Source organism: Oncorhynchus masou, chromosome 26, assembly GCF_036934945.1.
Source record: "Oncorhynchus masou masou isolate Uvic2021 chromosome 26, UVic_Omas_1.1, whole genome shotgun sequence".
In the NCBI taxonomy this organism is placed as follows: Eukaryota; Metazoa; Chordata; class Actinopteri; order Salmoniformes; family Salmonidae; genus Oncorhynchus; species Oncorhynchus masou.
The window spans coordinates 3,344,870-3,365,285 of NC_088237.1; the positions used below are offsets into that span (position 1 = coordinate 3,344,870).

At 41.8% G+C, this 20,416-nt stretch overlaps 1 protein-coding gene across 4 annotated transcripts in view; it reads left to right on the plus strand.

Moving 5' to 3' along the window:
* The window catches only part of LOC135514645 (diacylglycerol kinase delta-like), a 125,179-nt gene that overhangs the window by 17,478 nt on the left and 87,285 nt on the right, over positions 1-20,416 (plus strand). For 2 of the 4 annotated variants that reach the window (XM_064938108.1, XM_064938109.1), the window contains exons 3-4: positions 4,372-4,452; positions 19,347-19,451. In XM_064938108.1, coding sequence (XP_064794180.1) covers positions 4,372-4,452; positions 19,347-19,451 — 186 coding nt within the window. Of the gene's footprint in view, positions 1-4,371; positions 4,453-10,869; positions 11,426-19,346; positions 19,452-20,416 lie in introns of those variants that run through there. The other 2 variants (XM_064938111.1, XM_064938110.1) reach the window with 2 other exon arrangements.

Here is a 20,416-nt window from a genome sequence, read left to right on the forward strand (position 1 = left end):
TCTAAGCTAGATGCCCTCAATCTCACACAAATTCAATAAGTAAAATTTCAATAATTTCAATAAGCATTTCTCTACGGCTGGCCATGCTTTCCTCCTGTCCACCCCAACCTGGCCAACAGCTCCGCACCCCCCGCAGCTACTTGCCCAAGCATCCCAGATTCTCCTTCACCCAAATCCAGATAGCAGATGTTCTGAAAGAGCTGCAAAACCTGGACCGTACAAATCAACTAGGCGTTTTGTCACCAAAGCCCCATATACCACCCTCCACTGCGACCTAGTGTGCTGGCCCTCGCCAAATATTTGTCGCCATAAACACTGGCTCCAGGTCATCTATGAGTCTATGCTAGGTAAAGCTCCGCCTTATCTCAGCTCACTGGTCACCATAGCAGCACCCAACCCAAAGCCAACACCTCCTTTGGCCGCCTTTCCTTCCAGTTCTCTGCTGCCAATGACTGGAACGAACTGCAAAAATCACTGAAGCTAGCTTTAAGCCACAGCTGTCAGAGCAGCTCACAGATCACTGCACCTGTACATAGCCCACCTGTAAATAGCCCACCCAATCTACCTACCTCATCCCCATATTGTTTTTATTTACTTTTTTGCTCTTTTGCACACCAGTATTTCTACTTGCACATCACCATCTGCTCATCTATCACTCCAGTGTTAATTTGCTAAATTGTAATTACTTTACTACTATGGCCTTTTTACTGCCTTACCTCCCCACGACATTTGCACATACTGTATATAGACTTTCTTTTTTTCTATTGTGTTATTGACTGTACGCTTGTTTATTCCATGTTAAACTCTGTGTTGTTGTTTGTGATGCACTGCTTTGCATTATCTTGGCCAGAATGCAGTTGTATATGAGAACTTGTTCTCAACTTACCAGCTTACCTGGTTAAATAAAGGTGAAATAAAAAATAAATAAAAAAGTTCTACTGTATGTTTTTTTACACGCAAAGACCCAAACAGCGTTCTATAGTATGCATGTTGTGAAGCTAATAGAAGTGACGCTATTACTGTGTAACTCCGGTAGGGCAACATCTGAAAAATAGGGCACTTAGGTAGTGTGTACCAATGCTCGACCAGTCGGCGAAAGCTAACATCACCCATGGCAGAGAACGGTTGATTGTCAAGGGCAATGAATTCCATTATTTTGGCTTTAATGGATTTCGTCTTTGAGTTGTCTCGCTGAAATGTTACTTTTTTTTTCAAATGACTGCTCGACTTGTTGACCGCTCGATCCACATAGCAGACATTGTGGGCTAGGTTATGAATGCTGTGTTGCACGTGTAGTGCAAAATTTTACGTGGAGTCAGCTTTGACATCGTTTTTGCACATCGTCGTTAAACTAGACATCGGCCAATACCGATGTTGCCATTTTTAGCTAATGTCGGCCAATTCAGATATGTTCACCGATTATATCGTGCATCCCTAATTCTTAGGTAGCATAATAATTTTGCTTCCCACCAGGTCTGAGGGCACACACTTTGTAGTAGGCTTTAATTGAAGACATGGCAAAAAGGAGTGGTAATCTCATCCGCTATTATCCTCAGTAATTTCCATCCAAGTTGTCAGACCCAAAATTTCATTGAATGAGCTCCAAAGCTTCTTTATTTAATTTATCTTGGTTTCAAAGTGTAGTTTATTTTTATTCACTTTAGTCACATGATTTCTCTATTTGCAGTATGTTTGCCAATCGGTTGTGCAGCAACCATACCATTTTTTCAATTTCTCATCCATCCAAGGGGATTTTTACATACATTTTTGTAATGTGTGCATGCTTATTAGTAACTGGGATAAGCAATTTCATAAATGTGTCAAGTTTGCTCCTCTTTACACACCACGGACCAACAAATATTATTTACATCAACAACATAGGAATCACTACAAAACTTCTTGTATGACCTCTTATACACTATTTTATGCCCAGCCTTTGGAACTTTGGTTTTCCTAGATATGGTTACTAAATTGTGATCACTACATCCGATCTGGATACTGCATTCAAGCACATTTCTGCAGCATTAGTAAAGATGTGATCAATACATATTGATGATTTGAGTCCTGTGCTGTTTGTAACTACTCTGGTAGTTTGACTGATAACCTGAACCAGGTTGCAGGCACTGGTTACAGTTTTAAGCTTTTTCTTCAGTGGACAGCTTGATAAAAGCCAGTCAATATTGAAACCACCCAGAAAATATACCTCTGTTGATATCACATACATTATCAAGCATTTCACACATGTTATCCAGATACTGACTGTTAGCACATGGTGGTCTAAAACAGCTTCCCACAAGAATGGGTTTTAGGTTAGGCAGGTGAACCTGTAGCCATATTATTTCAACAGCATTTGACATGAGATCCTCTCTAAGCCTTACAGGAATATGACTTTGAACATAAACGACAACACTTCCAACATTGGCATGTGCCTCTTCTGAAGCTGTTGAACCATGTATTGCTACCACTGTATCATCAAAGGCATTATCTAAGTAAGTTTCAGAGTTAGTCAGTGTATGCATGTCATCTGTTACTAGCAAGTTACCAATTTCATAAACCTTGCTTCTTAGATTGCATATGTTAACGTGGGCTATTTTTAGCACTTTTCTGCGATTTTTGGTTGTTTTTATTGGTTTACTGGGAGACTTATCTGAGGTATACACGACAGTGCTATTTATGTTTGAGCTGAGGGTAAGTTGTAGGGTGAGTTGCACACAGTGGACCTCCTACTAGGGAAAACTGCCTAAGTGCTAACAGTATAATTCAGGTTCATAGGATCATGATTACTGCATACAATAGCTACAAAATTGACAGGCATTTAGGGAAGAGGGACATACATTAGGTTAGAGGGACATACATTAGGTTACTTACATTATGACTGCCAACTCCCATGGGACAATGTATATTTGCAGCAGCACTATGACAACTCAGCGACACAATGGTAGGGATTATCTGAGCAGGGCTTGGGTCACTGATAAATCATTGTCTCAATGTAGCTTTGAAATGTGCGGACAGGGTCCAGGAGGCAAGATGATTTGGATAGACACTGTCATTCACTTTTATGTGTATTAAAGTTTAGTATTTGTTCCCATATTCGTAGCACGCAGTGACTATATCAAGCTTGTGACTACAAATTTGTGCGTCTAACTTTCTCACTCAGGACTATCCGTAATCGTGGTAGCATCCACATTAAGTGTTTAGAAACATATTATATTCTTATTTAAAATAAAAGTTACTCCAAAATGACACAATTCATTATTTACTATTCATTTCTATGGGCACAAAATAATCTGAAACACAACCAAACAAACCGCAAATACATCCAACAAGTCACAAGCTTGATGTAATCATTGTGTGTTAGGAATATGGGACAAAATACTAAACTTTTTAATACTTTAATACAAAAGTTAATTTGTCGGAATACTTTTGGTCCCCTAAAATGGAGGGACTATGTACAATAAGTGTAGTAATTTCAAAATGGTTAATCTGATATGGATGAAAATACCCTCAAATTAAAGCTGTTTGCACTTTAACCTGATAGTATTGAGAGCTATTGACATGTTGAAAGCACCGAGCCGTCTGTTTAAACGGCTAGCACACAGTTCAGACACCCGAGCATATCCCACAAGACAAGCCACCAGAGGTTTCTTCACAGTCCCCAAGTCCAGAACAGACTATGGGAGACGCACAGTACTACATAGAGCCACGACTACATGGAACTCTATTCCACATCAGGTAACTGATGCCAGCAGTGGAATCAGATAAAAATACACCTTATGGAACAGAGGGGACTGTGAAGCAGCATAAATATAGGCACAGACACACGCATACACACACATGATAACATACGCACTATACACACACGTACACATGGATTGTGGAGTATGGGCCTGAGGGCAGATACTTAGTGTGTTGTGAATTCTGTAATGAATGTTTTGTAATGTTTTTAAAATTGTATAACTGCCTTAATTCTGCCGGACCCCAAGAAGAGTAGATGCTGCCTTGGCAGATAGTCATTGAATCATTTCAAATCCAAAGTGCTGGAGTACAGTTCCAGAACAACAAAACCTTTGTCACTGTCCCAATACCTTTGGAGCTAAATGTATATGTCTTTTTTTATTGAGCCAGTATAGTGAAGAGGAGATAGGAAAGATTGCGAGTCAGAAGGACAGTGGGTCCAATTCAAACTCATGCTAATTCTGTAAGCCTAGGCTGTATGTGTGTGCCAGGGTCAGCGACACTAACCCCTGGACCACACAGGCCACATTACTTTTGAAAATAGTTCAGTAGTACCTATCTACAGACAGTTTTCTGTATTTTTGATTTAGACCTAACAGTCAGATGATGTAACAATTTCTTCTGTTTTTCCCTCAGTCCATCATCTTTGATGAGGTTGACCTGACAGATGCGAGCGTGGCCGAATCCAGCACTAAGAACGTCAACAATAGTTTCACTGTGGGTCCCTTCTTTCTATTTCTTTCTTTCTTTAGCCTACTTCTTTAGATTTTTCTGTCCGTCTTTCTATATTTACAGTACCAGTCAAAAGTTTGGACACACCTACTCATTCAAGGGTTTTTCTTTATTTTACTATTTTCTACATTTTAAAATATTAGTGAAGACATCAAACTATGACACAACACGTATGGAATCATGTAGTAACCAAAAAAGTGTTCAACAAATCAAAAGAGGCCAGGTCATCTGATGCAGCACTCCATCACTCTCCTTCTTGGTCAGATAGCCCTTACACAACCTGGAGGTGTATTTTGGGTCATTGTCCTGTTGAAAAACAAATGATAGTCACACTAAGTGCAAACCAGATGGGATGGCGTATTGCTGCAGAATGCTGTGTTAGCCATGCTGGTTAAGTGTGCCTTGAATTCAAAATAATTCACTGACATTGTCACCAGCAAAGCACCCCCACACCATCACACCACATCTTCCATGCTTCACGGTGGGAACCACACATTCAGAGATCATGCATTCACCTACTCTGCATCTCACAAAGACACAGCAGTTGGGACCAAAAATTTCAAATCTGGACTCGTCAGACCAAAGGACAGATTTCCACCAGTCTAATGTCCATTGCTCGTGTTTCTTGGCCCAAGCAAGTCACTTCTTCTTATTATTAATGTCATTTAGTAGTCTCCTCTGAACACTTGATGTTGAGATGTGTCTGTTACTTGAAGTCTGTGAAGCTTTTATTTGGGCTGCAATCTGAGGTGCAGTTAAATGTAATGAACTTCTCCTCTGCAGCAGAGGTAACTCTGGGTCTTCCTTTCCTTTGGCAGTCCTCATGAGAGACAGTTTCATCAGAGCGCTTGATAGTTTTAGCAACTGCACTTGAAGAAACTTTCAAAGACCTTGACATTTTTGGGATTTACCTTCATGTCTTAAAGTAATGATGATGGACTGTAATTTCTCTCTGCTTATTTGAGATGTTCTTGCCATAATATGGACTTGGTCTTTTACTAAATAGGGCTATCTTCTGTATACCACCCCTACCTAACACAACTAATTGGCTGAAACGCATTAAGAAGGAAAGAAATTCCACAAATGAACTTTTAACAAGGCACACCTGTTAATTGCAATGCATTCCAGGTGACTACCCCATGAAGCTGGTTGAGAGAATTTCAAGAGTGTGCGAAGCTGTCATCAAGGCAAAGGGTGGCTACTTTGAAGAATCTCAAATCTCAAATATATTTTATTTGTTTAACACTTTTTTGGTTACGACATGATTCCATACGTGTTATTTCATAGTTTTGATGTCTTCACTATTATTCTACAATGCAGAAAAGAGTAAAAAAAAACACAAACAAAACCTTGAATGAGTATAGGTGTGTCCAATCTTTTGACTGGTACTGTATGTCTTTCTGTCTCTTGGCTACTGTCCAGCCATATATCAGCCCTGTGTTGGCCGTGGTCATTCTAACCTAAAGGTCATCATCATGTGGTCATGCGGTGGTCAAACGACCAAACTGCACCACTAAAAGTGTTGCGGTGTGTTTATATGTTGCCTTTGGGGTCGTTTCACCATAAAAAGCAAATGAAAGAGGATTTCGACACCCGCCATCTGATTTGTTCTGAAATTGTTTTGGTTGTTGGAAACGGATAAATTTAGCATTCCTGCAAAATTATTTTGTTGAAGTATAATCCCCACGCCAATCCAACCCAACAACAAGTATTTAGTATCAGTTCTCTGTTTGTAGAATGGTAGTAGAATGGAGCTGTAGATTAAATCATTTATGATGAAATTTATGATTTATGATGAGTGCACAGTGATGAGTTTGATGCTCATTTCCAATAAATATTGAGGGTTTTGTTCTGGTGACATGATGATTTGATGCTTGGCTGCCGTTTGACAAGTAAATAATCTCGCTCCTTTGTCCATAATAATCTGATCATGTAGGCTTATACCTGCACTGTATCTGCAAGTTTTTGGCTAGAGCGCACGTGCTAAGACCGGAGTGGGCACATTTACTATATAACGCAACATGTTTTGTAACAAAACCATCAGTGGAGTTAAAAAATTATATGGAAATCCATTTAAAGTGGTGCATAGCCTAGTGGTTAGAGTGTTGGACTAGTAACCGAAAGGTTGCAAGATCGAATCCCTGACCTGACAAGGTACAAAATCTGTTGTTCTTCGGCTGAACAAGGCAGTTAACCCACTGTTCCTAGGCCGTCATTGAAAATAAGAATTTGTTCTTAACTGACTTGCCTAGTTAAATAAAGGTAAAATGAAAATGAATTTAAAAAAAAGCAAGATTCACCTATTTTGAATGTCATATTGTTTTTGTGCATCTCTGAGCGATGTTCTATTTAGACCCTGGGTCATTTCATGTTTATCTGAGCTATTGCCGTTCAAAGAAACTACACAATGAAACAAAGATAAAAGACAAAGAATGATAGTAAAAAGCTTTGCTCCATTATTCATTGAATCAGATGATTATGATGATTTTTTCATTGGCAAGATTACCAAATTTAGGCATGACATGCCGGCAACAAACGCTGACACTACACTTCCAAGTATATCTGACCAAATTGTGAAAGACACAAATTGTAATTTTTAATTCCGTAAAGCGAGTGTGGAAGAAGTGAAACAATTATTGTCGTCTATGAACAATGACAAGCCACCGGGGTCTGACAATTTGGATGGACAATTACTGAATATAATAGCGGACAATATTGCCACTCCTATTTGCCATATCTTTAATTTAAGCCGACTAAAAGTAATTCCGCTATCTAAGATTAGTAAAGCCCCCTTTACTGGCTCAAATATTTAACCAATCAGCCTGTTACCAACCTTTTAGTAATGTTTTGGAAAAAATTGTGTTTGACCAGATACAATGCTATTTTACAGTAAACAAATTGACCACAGACTTTCAGCACACTTATAGGGAAGGAAATTCAACAAGCACTTAAACTGAGAGACTGAGAGAAATTGATGATAAAAATATTGTTGGGGCTGTTTTGTTAGACTTCAGTGTAGCTTTTGACATTATCGATCATAATCTGCTGCTGGAAAAAGTGATGTGTTATGGCTTTACACCCCCTGAGTTACCTGTCTAACAGAACACAGAGGGTGTTCTTTTAATGGAAGCCTGTCCAACATAATCCAGGTAGAATCAGGAATTCCCCAGGGTAGCTGTCTAGGCCCCTTACTTTTTTTCAATCTTTACTAACGACATGTCACTGGCTTTGAGTAAAGCCAGTGTTTCTATGTATGCGGATGACTCAACACTATATACGTCAGCTATTACAACAACTGAAATGATTGCAACACTTAACAAAGAGCTGCAGTTAGTTTCAGAATGGGTGGCACGGAATAAGTCAGTCTGAAATATTTAAAAAACTAAAAGCATTGTGTTTGCGACAAATCATTCACTAAACCCTAAACCTCAACCAAATCTTGTAATGAATAATGTGGAAATTCAGCAAGTTGAGGTGACTAAACTGCTTGGAGTAACCCTGGATTGTAAACTGTCTTGGTCAAAACATTGATACAAAAGTAGTTAATATCGGGAGAAGTCCATAATAAAGTGCAGCTCTGACTTCTTAACAGCATTATCAACATGGCAGGTCATACAGGTCCTAGTTTAGTCACACCTGCACTACTGTTCAGTCGTGTGGTCAGGTGCCACAGAGGGACTTAGGAAAATTGCAATTGGCTCAGAACAGGGCAGCAAAGCTGGCCCTTGGATGTATACAGTAGAGGTCGACCAATTAATCGGAATGGCCGATTAATTAGGGCCGACTTAAAGTTTTCATAACAATCGGGAATCGGTATTTATGGACACCAATTTGGCTGAAAAAACAAACAAAAAAACAACTTTTTTTACAACTTTTTTAACTAGGCAAGTCAGTTAAGAACACATTCTTATTTTCAATGACGGCCTAGGAATGGTGAGTTAACTGCCTTGTTCAGTGGCAGAACGACAGATTTTGGACCTTGTCAGCTCGAGGATTCAATCTTGCAACCTTAGGGTTAACTAGTCCAACGCTCTAACCACCTGCTTTACATTGCACTCAACCAGGAGCCTGCCTGTTACGCGAATGCAGTAAGAAGCCACGGTAAGTTGCTAGCTAGCATTAAACGTATCTTATAACAAACAATCAATCAATCAATCAATCATAATCACTAGTTAACTACACATGGTTGATGATATTACTAGTTTATCTAGCATGTCCTGCGTTGCATATAATCGATGCGGTGCCCATTCGCGAAAAAGGACTGTTGTTGCTCCAACATGTTCCTAACCATAAACATCAGTGCCTTTCTTAAAATCAATGCAAAGAAGTATATATTTTTAAACCTGCATATTTAGCTAAAAAAATCCAGGTTAGCAGGCAATATTAACCAGGTGAAATTGTGTCACTTCTCTTGCGTTCATTGCACGCAGAGTCAGAGATTTGACGTAGTTATGAAATAAGATTGAAGGTTGTGCAATGTAACAGGAATATTTAGACTTATTGATGATTAGATAAAATACGGAACGGTTCCGTATTTCATTGAAATAATAAACGTCTTGTTTTCAAGATGATAGTTTCCGGATTCGACCATATTGATGACCTAAGGCTTGTATTTCTGTGTGTTATTATGTTATAATTAAGTCTATGATTTGATAGAGCAGTCTGAGCGATGGTAGGCACCAGCAGGCTCGTAAGCATTCATTCAAACAGCACTTTCATGCGGTTTGCCAGCTTTGTTTTTGCATTATTTAATCCAAATTGAACATGTTTCATTATTTATTTGAGGAATTGATTTTATTGATGTATTATATTAAGTTAAAATAAGTGTTCATTCAATATTGTTGTAATTGTCATTATTACAAATAAATGAAAAAACAACAACAATCGGCTGATTAAACGGTATCGGCTTTTTTGGTCCTCCAATATTCGCTATCGGCATTGAAAAATCATAATCGGTCGACCTCTAGAACACAGATAGCAAACATTAATAATATGCATGTGAATCTCTCATCGCTCAAAGTGTAGGGGAAGATTGACTTCATCAGTACTTTTTTTGTAAGAGGTTTTGAGAAGCTGAATGCACCTATCTGTCTGTTTAAACAGCTCAGACACCCATGCATACCCCACAAGACATGCCATCAGTAGTCTCTTCACAGTCCCCTAGTCCAGAACAGACTATGGTAGGCGCACAGTACGACCTACAGCCATGACTACATGGAACTCTATTCCACATCAGGTAACTGATGCAAGCAGTGGAATCAATTTTAAATAACATATAAACATTACACCTTATGGAACGGCGTGGACTATGAAGCAACATAAACATAGACACATGCATACACACATGTACACATGGATTTTGTGTTGTAGATATATGGTAGTGGAGTGTGGGCATGAGGGCACACACTTTGTGTGTTGTGAATTCTGTAATTAATGTATTGTAATGTTTTTAAAATTGTATCACTGTGTTAATTTTGCCGGATCCCAGGAAGAGTAGATGCTGCCTTGGCAGCAGCTAATGGGGATCCATAATAAATACAAATTGATGAAAAAGTTTGCATTTGAATCAGTGACCAGGTAAAATAGCCTAATTTCTCAGAGATCAAATTATATTTAAACAAAATAATGTTGCAGGAACGCTCATCTTATCTGTTTCTAACTGTTTCTAAAAGATTTCAGAACGATCTGAGATGGTGGGTGTCATGGCTTGATGAAATGATATGGAACAACCCTTTGGACTCATTTACATTTAATAACTGGGTGGGGCTGTGTTAGTCAGTGAGTATCCGGAAGTGGCGGCTTGTGTTTGTGTGTGTGTGTGCGTGCATGTGTGTGCGTGCATGTCTGTGCATGCGTGATAGAGAATGTTGACAGTATGCGAATGCGTCCACAGAGCTGCATTTTCTGTGTTGAGGTTAATTCCTCCTGCTCTATTTCTATTCGTTTCTCACGCTGGCTGGAGTGGAGCTCTACTAGTCTCTTGTTGATGACAGCCCAAACACAAGCAGACCTGGGTACAAATACTATTTGAAGTAGTTTCTAATACTTTAGTTTTGCTTGATTTAACTTGACTGCTGCAATGGAACCAATAGATTAATCGCAAACTATCTGGCACTCCAGGAAGCCTAAAGCAAACACTCAAAGTATTTGGAAGATTTCAAATAGTATCTGAACCCAGGTCTGAGCTCAGGTGAAGGTGGTCTTTCAGTTCCAGACAGCCAAATGAAGTACTTGCCTTTCACCGCCTGTCTCTCTGTGTTGTAAAGAGGGGCTGCTTTGTGGCCTTCAACACCCCCACTCACACCCCTCCCTCCACTCCAGCCCCCTGTGTGGGATCGCCTTGACGACAGGAAGTTTATATATGTGAGTCAGAGAACAGAGGCAGGCGGATGGGGGAGGGGCCTGCACCACGGTTCCCTGCTCTCTCCCAGTTAGAGACCACTAAGCTGGCTAGGCTAACAGAGCTAACAGCCGAGTGGGGAGAGAAGGAAAACCCTCCTGGAACACCTTCCACTACAGGGATCCACAGAAGGAAATGACTAAGAGAATTCTGGGAATTCTCTGCTGGCTAGAACACTCAGACTACGGGAAAAAAGGAACAAAAGCCAGGCAGTAACGGAAGGTACCTCTTTCGGGACTCCGGAGTGAGAGGCTTCCTTGGGCCAGTTTTTAGATAAGATAGGAGAACTCTACACCAGCCACGTAGAACTGTTTGTCATTGCTTCGTCAGGAGGACTTCAGGAAAGGAGTGGGAGACTGCAGCCGGTAGAGCCAGTGACTTGCTATCAAGGAGTAAATAGTGATAGTACAGCTCCTAGACCTGGACCTGACCCATTCTCTCCCAACCCCAGACCAAATATAGCAGAGCACACTCAGCACAGTCTGGAGAAGAAGAGAGGAGAGGGGGAGAGACAAGGAGAACCCCCGGAGCCAAATTTGACTGGACTTCACGCTGGAAGTAAGGCAGAAGAATGTCAGGAATGAGAGTGTGTGGGGGAGCACAGAGACGTGTGTTAGTGGTGCGCGGGTCGGCTGTTTGTTCACCCTCACCTGCCTTCAATTGCTAATAACCCATCTGTAACCGCCGACTGTGATAAAGTGAAAATCTGTGGCTGAAGGGTGGGTGGCGGGCGGTTGTATAAAGAGAAACAATACTTGAAAAAAAAACTACATTTATAATTATTGTTCAATTTCTATTGGCTACATGTAGTGTTTTTCTCTATTATTTTAGGCTCTGGTATTAGTGCATGAGCCTAAGCTTTAGGGCTTAACTGTACCAAATAGCCTACATCGCCAAATAATTAAAAAGTTACCGTCAGTCCATGGAAATGTTATTCAATAAGACGAAAGCTGCGAAAGGAAAGTTGAAAAAAGAGAAGGGAGGGCTTGAAAAGTAATGTTTGGGAAATATTTGGTGAAGTGGTAAAAAAGGATCATGTGTGATGTCGACAGTCACAAGACGGAACTTCAAATAGGCCTATGGCATGTCAATGTAACTGTAGTCTACTGTTTAGATGGGTTAAATGGAAACTGAAATCTGGGCGGGCCCCCGAGTGGCTCAGCAGTCTAAGGCAGTGCATCTCAGTGCTAGAGGCATCACTACAGACACTGGTTCAACTCCAGGCTGTATCACAACTGGCCATGATTGGGAGTCCCATAGGGCAGCTCACAATTTATTTGTTTAACTAGGCAAGTCAGTTAAGAACAAATTCTTATTTTCAATGACAGCCTAGGAACAGTGAGTTAACTGCCTGTTCAGGGGCAGAATGACAGATTTGTACCTTGTCAGCTCAGGGATTTGAACTTGCAACCTTCCAGTTACTAGTCCAACACTCTAACCACTAGGCTACCCTGCCGCCCAGAATTGGCCCAGCGCTGTCCAGTTTAGGGTTTGGCCGGGGTAGGCCGTCATTATAAATAATAATTTGTTCTTAACTAACTTGCCTCGTTAAATAAGATAACAATTACAAAAATGGACTGTATGTCTATCACCTCTCACATAGCCTTAATTATAACTCCTGCAGAATTAAGCATTTCTTGCAGTAAAATGATACACCAAATGTAGGCAAAATTTGGACTTGGGAACAGGAGTGGAGAAACATGATTTCTTTCTTTCTGCTTCTTGAGAGAACGCAATGCTCAGTTAGATACCATCTGTAGATGTGCTGTCTTCATCATAAAAGCATCACAAATGTTGATAGTATTTCAACCTTATAAAATATGCATCGAAGACAAACTGAAATCTTATGAGAAACACGTTGGGTAGTTTTCACAGCTTTCTTTTTCAAACTGATGACATTTTGTACAGAAAATCTTTCCAAGTCTCTAAATGTCTTTGCTATGCAAAAGATAACAGAGAACTTTACCGATGTCAACAAGATTGAAGCATTCATTCTATCGATCTATTACATTATTCTGTTGAGAAAGAGTTTATTTAGTCTTCTAGGGCAGCATGTAATGACAAAAGATAAGGTACATAATAATTATAGACAAGTTGACTAACAAATAGCCTACCAAAATGTTTGAAATTATAAGCAGGAACATATCTAAAATCAGGAACGAAAAAAAATCCTGCACCCTGTCAAATTGTTCTGCAGTCTTTGTCAAATCGTTCTGCAGTCAGCATTTTCTATATTTGTGGGTTATGGTTGGATGCCGGCCTCCAGATTTTCACTTTATCACATATATTTGGGCGGTTGCGGATGGGTTATTAGCAATTGCGGACAGGTGCGGGTGAACAAACAGCTGACCCGCGCACCACTAGCTCACTTACACTTTATCAGTGCTGTATCTTCTCTCCATCTCTCTATAGTAGGGGTCTCCAACCATGTGCTAGATTAGGGTTGGGGTGAAAACCTACAGGACAGTAGCTCTCCATGAACAGGGTTGGAGAGCCCTGCCAATAGCCTAGAAGTGTCTAGTGCACGAGTCAAACTCATTCCACGGAGGGCAGAGTGTCTTCGGGTTTTCGCTCCTTCCTTGAACTTTATTTATGAATTAAGGTCACAAATTAAGGAACTCCCCTCACCTGGTTGTCTAGGTCTTAATTGAAAGGAAAAAGGAAAAACCAGCATATACTAGGCCCTCCATGGAATGAGTTTCAAACCCCTGCTCTAGTGGGTAAGCCATGCATTGTCCGCTCACTTTTTAGCATACACAGTGATGGCGTCCCAAATGGCACCCTATTCCCTACATAGTGTACTACTTTTGAACAGAGCCCCATGTGCCCAGGTCAAAAGTAGTGTTCTATATAGGGTTCCATTTGGGACACAACCACGGTGTATGCCCGAGTGTGTGGACAACTCATTGTTCGACTGCCAGTGCGTGTGTATTACATCAGCCTTTTTAGATATAGGCAACTGTGCTTTTTGAGGGCCTTTTGCTTTAAGTAAGTGCGTGCGTGGGTGTGTGCGTGCGTGCGCCATAGACTTACATAGACAACTCTAGTAGCTTAAAGCTTGTTTTACCATGGACGGCGCCATTGAAGAACTTCCTATAGGTTAAGTAAGGATCACATAATTCCATCCTCGTCGTCAGAAGGGATCAGCCAATAAATTATACTCTAAAGCAAACATTCCATAACTGCAGGTGGTAGTACAGTGTATTCAGAAAGTATTCAGACCCCTTGACTTTTTCCACGTATTGCTACATTACAGCCTTATTGTAAAATGGATGAAATTGTTTTTTCTCCCTCATAAATCTACACACAATACCCCATAATGACAAAGCAAAAACTGTTTTTTATAAATATTTGCAAAAAACAAGAAGAAAAAAAACCCACTGAAAAATCCCATTCACATAAGTATTCAGACCCTTTACTCAGTACTTTGTTGAAGAACCTTTGGCAGCTATTACAGCCTTGGGTATGACGCTACAAGCTTGGCACACCTGTATTTGGGGAGTTTCTCCCATTCTTCTCTGCAGATCCTCTCAAGCCCTGTCAGGTTGGATGGGAAGTGTCACTGCACAGCTATTTTCAGGTCTCTCCACAGGGTTCAAGTCCGGGCTCTGGCTGGGCCACTCAAGGACATGCAGAGACTTGTCCCGAAGCCACACGTCTTTGCTATGTGCTTACGGTCGTTGTCCTGTTGGAAGGTGAACCTTCACCCTAGCCTGAGGTTCTGAGCTCTCTGTAGCCGGTTTTCATCAAGGATCTCTTTGTACTTTGCTGTTTCCCTCGATCCTAATAATCAAATGAAATATTATTTGTCACATGCGCCAAATACAACCTTACAGTGAAATGCTTACTTACAAGCCAATAAGTTTTAAGACAAGTAAGAAATAAGAAATTAAAGTAACAAGTAATTAAAGAGCAGTAAAATAACAATAGTGAGGCTATATACCGGGGGTACCAGTACAGAGTCAATGTGCGGAGGCACCGGTTAGTCGAGGTAATTGAGGTAATATGTACATGTAGATTAAAGTGACAATGTATCGATAATAAACAGAGAATAGCATCAGTGCTACCGCTTGCCATGCAGTAGCAGAGAGAACAGTCTATGACTAGGGTGGCTGGAGTCTTTGACACCTTTTATGGCCTTCCTCTGACACTGCCTGGTATAGAGGTCTTGGATGGCAGGAAGCTTTGCCCCAGTGTATTACTGGGCCGTACGGCCGGAGGCCGAGCAGTTGCTATACCAGGCAGTGATGCAACCAGTCAGGATGCTCCCAATGGTGTAGCTGTAGAACTTTTTGAGGATCTGAGGACCCATGCCAAATATTTTCAGTCTCGTGAGGGGGAATAGGTTTTGTCGTGCCTTCTTCACGACTGTCTTGGTCTGCTTGGACCATGTTAGTTTATTGGTGATGTGGACACCAAGGAACTTGAAGCTCTCAAACTGCTCCACTACAACCCCGTTGATGAGAATGGGGGCGTGCTCTGTCCTCCTTTTCCTGTAGTCCACAATCATCTCATTTTTCTGGATCACGTTGATGGAGAGGTTGTTGTCCTGGCACCACACGGTCAGGTCTCTGACCTCCTTCCTATAGACTCATTGTTGTCGGTGATCGGGCCTACCACTGTTGTGTCATCAGCAAACTTAATGATGGTGTTGGAGTCGTTCCTGGCCATGCAGTCATGAGTGAACAGGGAGTAAATGAGGGGACTGAGCACGGCCCTGAGGGGCCCCTGTGTTGAGGATCAGCGTGGCGGATGTGTTGTTACCAACCCTTGTTACCGGCCCATCAGGAAGTCCAGGATCCAGTTTCAGAGGGAGGTGTTTAGTCCCAGGGTCCTTAGCTTAGTGATGAGCTTTGAGGGCACTATGGTGTTGAACGCTGAGCTGTAGTCAGTGAATAGTAGTCTCACATATGTGTTTTTTTGTCCAGGTGGGAAAGGGCAGTGTGGAGTGCAATACCGATTGTGTCATCTGTGGATCTGTTGGGGTGGTATGCAAATTCTGGGATAATGGTGTTGATGTGAGCCATGACCAGCCTTTCAAAGCACTTCATGGCTACAGACGTGAGTGCTATGGGTTGTTAGTCATTTAGGCAGGTTACCTTAGTGTTCTTGGGCACAGGGACTATGGTGGTCTGCTTGAAACATGTTGGTATTACTGACTCAGTCAGGGAGAAGTTGAAAATGTCAGGGAAAACACTTGCCAGTTGGTCAGCGCATGCTCGGAGTACATATCCTGGTAATCCGTCTGACCCTGCGGCCTTGTGAATGTTTGACCTGTTTTAAAAGTCTTACTCACATCGGCTATGGAGAGCGTGATCACACAATCGTCCGGCACAGCTAATGCTCTCATACATGTTTCAGTATTATTTGCCTCGAAGCGAGCATAGAAGTAATTTAGCTTGTCTGGTAGGCCCGTGTCACTGGGCAGCTTGCGGCTGCGCTTCCTTCCTTGTAGTTTGTAATTGTTTGCAAGCCCAGCCACATCCGACAGGCGTCAGAGCCGGTGTGGTGTGATGGGATCTTAGTCCTGTATTGATGCTTTGCCTGTTTGGTGGTTCGTCTGAGAGCATAGCGGGATTTCTTACAAGCTTCCGGGTTGGAGTCCCGCTCCTTGAAAGCGACAGCTCTACCCTTTAGCTCAGTATGGATGTTGCCTGAAATCTATGGCTTCTGGTCATGGTATGTACAGTCACTGTGGTGACTTGATGCACTTATTGATGAAGCCAGTGACTGATGTGGTGTACTCCTCATTGCCATCGGACTAATCCCAGAACATATTCCAGTCTGTGCTAGCAAAACAGTCCTGTAGCTTAGCATCTGCTTCATCTGACCACTTTTTTATTTGACAGAGTCATTGGTGCTTCCTGCTTTAGTTATTAGCAGGAATCAGGAGGATAGAATTATGGTCAGATTTGCCAAATGGAGGGTGAGGGAGAGCTTTGTATGCATCTCTGTGTGTGAAGTAAAGGTGGTCTACAGTTTTTTCCCTCTGGTTGCGCATTTAACAAGCTGGTAGAAAGTTGGTGAAATGGATTTAAGTTTCCCTGCATTAAAGTCCCTGGCCACTAGGAGCGCCTCCTCTGGATGAGATTTTTCCTGTTTGCTTATGGCCCTATACAGCTCATTGAGTGCGGTCTTAGTGCCAGCATCGGTTTGTGGTGGTAAATAGACAGCAACATTGAATATAGATAAACTCTCTTGGTAAATAGTGTGGTCTACAGCTTATCATGAGATACTCTACCTCAGGCGAGCAAACCTTTAGACTTTTAGATATCATGCACTAGCTGTTGTTTACAAATATACATAGACCGACACCCCTTGTCTTACCAGAGGCTACTGTTCTATCCTGCTGATACATTGTATAATCCGCCAACTGTATGCTATTCATGTCATCGTTCAGCCACGACTCGGTGAAACATAAGCTAATTAATTTTTTTAAATGTCCTGTTGGTAGGATATACGTGCTTGTAGTTTGTGTTTTTTTATTATTCAATGATTGTACCTTGGCTAATAGGACCGATGGTAAGGGCAAATTACTCACTCACTGTAAAGGCAAATTACTCACTCATCACAGGATCCTTACAAGGCACCTTGACCTAGGTCCTCGATGTCTCATTCTCTTTCTCCTGCAAATGACAAGTTAAGGGCCTTGTCGGTTGTCTGGAGTAAATGTCTCTCGTCCGACTCCTTAAAGATAAAGTTGTCTTTCAGTACGGGGTGAGTAATCGCTGTTCTGATTTCTAGAAGTTATTTTCGGTCATAACATGTGGCAGAAACATTATGTACAAAATTAGGAGACCGTAAAACGTCAGCCATTCTCTCCGGTGCCATCATCATCATTAGTCTACCTGCCGCTGAAAAACATCCCCATAGCATGATGCGGCCACCACCGTGCTTCACCGTAGGGATGGTGCCAGGTTTCCTCCAGATGTGATGCTTGGCATTCAGGCCAAAGAGTTCAATTGTATTTCATCAGACCAGATAATCTTGTTTCTCATTGTCTGAGAGTCCTTTAGGTGCCTTTTGGCAAACTCCAAGCGGGTTGTCATGTGCCTTTTACTGAGGAGTGGCTTCCGTCTGGCCACTCTACCATAAAGGCCTGATTGGTGGAGTGCTAAAGAGATGGTTGTCCTTCTGGAAGGTTCTCCCATCTTCACAGAGGAACTCTTTTACCTACCTCATCGGGTTCTTGGTCACCTCCCTGACCAAGGCCCTTCTCCCCGATTGCTCAGTTTGGCCAGGCAGCCAGCTTTAGGAAGAGTGTAGGTGGTTCCAATCTTCTTTCATTTAGGAATGATGGATTCCACTGTGAGCTTGGGGACCTTCATTGCTGCAGACATTTTTTGGTGCCCTTCACCAGACCTGTGCCTCGACACAATCCTGTCTCGGAGCTCTACAGACAATTCTTTTGAACTCATGGCTTGGTTTTTGCTCACACATGCTCTGTAAACTGTGGGACTTTATATAGACAGGTGTGTGCCTTTCCAAATCATGCCCAATCAATTGAATTTACCACAGGTGGACTCTAATCAAGTTGTAGAAACATCTCAAGGATGATAAATCGACACAGTTTGCACCTGAGCTCAACTGGTCTGAATACTTATGTTAAAAAAAGAATGTTTTTCCTTTGTCATTATGGGGTATTGTGTGTAGAATGTTGAGGGGGAAAAAATATTTTATCCATTTTAGAATAAGGTAACAAATGTGGAAAAAGGGAAGGGGCCAAGAATACTTTCCGAATGCACTGTATACCAAAATTGGCTTTATACCTGTTCAAGCAACACACTCCAGGTGGCAGTATGCACCCTTACAGTTTGTTTACCAACTCATAGAAGAAGAAATGGACTACTTTAAAATGGAGATGGCCTCAATGGTCCCCCATGGTGTCACAGATGCCATAATGCGACAGATGCAAAGAGGAGAAGTCTTACTAAGTCTATAGTGTGTGTGTGTGGGTGGATGGGCCATCTTAAGTGCGTGCGTGCTTGCGGTGCTTGTCTCTGGGAGAGAGGAAAGGCGTGCGACTATTTTTATCCATCTGGGAACAGGAGCCCCTTTGTGAAGAAGCTGTGGAGGAAAGGAAATGGACGTCCGCTCTGTGGAAATAGCGCTACTTATCCACATTCATCCACATCCTCTGACCCAATCAATCTATCAATACATACACACAAGCACAGACTTCACAACGTTTCCAAAAACGTTGTACATCTAATAAAGCTGATACACAATATACAGGCACGTTCACCCTCACACACATCTTTGTGTCACATTTGTGTACACACACATACTAAAGTTGGCCCATCAACTCAGTCAGAGTGCCAAAGCATGGGACTGGATGTGCTTCCTCCTCTGTTTGTATTCCTGGCCACATGGCATTGCACAACCCCTGGTTTCATTTCTCTGTGCACTTGGTGTGTCTCTCGCTCTCTCTCGCTCTCTCTTTCTGTCAAGTGATATTTTTCTTGTCCTCTCTGTGTAGATCATCACTCCTTGTCGCCGGCTGATTCTGTGTGCAGAGAACAGGAAAGAGATGGAGGACTGGATGGCAGCCCTGAAGAGCGTTCAGAACAGAGAACACTTTGAGGTGAGGGCAAGGTCACAGAGTCAGGGGTAAGAGGTCAAGGGTCACTCTTCTCTATCTGTCTTCTCATCCAATCCCAGGGTAAGTCCCATTAATCTCTCCTTCCTCTTGAAGTGTGCGCTCATTCACTAATCCACACAAATGGAAAAGCATTAGATTGGTGTAGGCATGGGCTAGAGGGAGATTCCATGTACCAGTCATTTCCTTCCAAATCCCTGAAGGTATGTGATGCACACTTTGGTAAGCAGAGATACCTGGGACCCCCCCCCCCAAAAATTGACCGCTGGACTCTACTCTCCTAGCCTAGACACTTGTGTGGAAGGAAAGGAGAAGCGGGGTACCTAGTCAGTTGTCCAACTGAATGTGTTCAACTGAAATGTGTCTTACGGGAAAGGATACATACGACAGGTAATATGGTAGTCGCAATGATTTGACCTTTAGTAGGTTACAGTGGTTCTTCCTTTAAAAGTTTTGAGATCATGCCGCGACCATTTGTGGTAGATGGTGGCATTCTGTCATTGCACCACCCTATCACTAGGACGAGTTAGAATGCTAATCTATCGGTAGTCTAAACTGTGGCACAAATGGACTATCTTTTCGTAAATTAATGGAGGTGTTTTCAGTCTGAGTCTCTTCTCTGGCACTAGAGTCCTGCATCGGGGAACAACAACAAAAAACTGTTGGTGGTCCTGTAGTTAAGAGAGAACTTGGGTAAATACAATGGGGGAATTTCACTTGACATGTGGATTTTCGAAAAATAGGCACGGGGGGCTTTTGGTTTCTCTCCCTCTAAAAACAAATAAATCATTCTAAATAACAAATTGGCTTTATTTATAGATTTTTTTTAGACTTACTATATAACGTATTGGATCACAAAAAAATACAACTTTTCCATTAGCGTGTAGTTTACCAATAAAATGGACTGATGGGGATGTGGACATACTCGATATACATATCCCGGAAGAAAG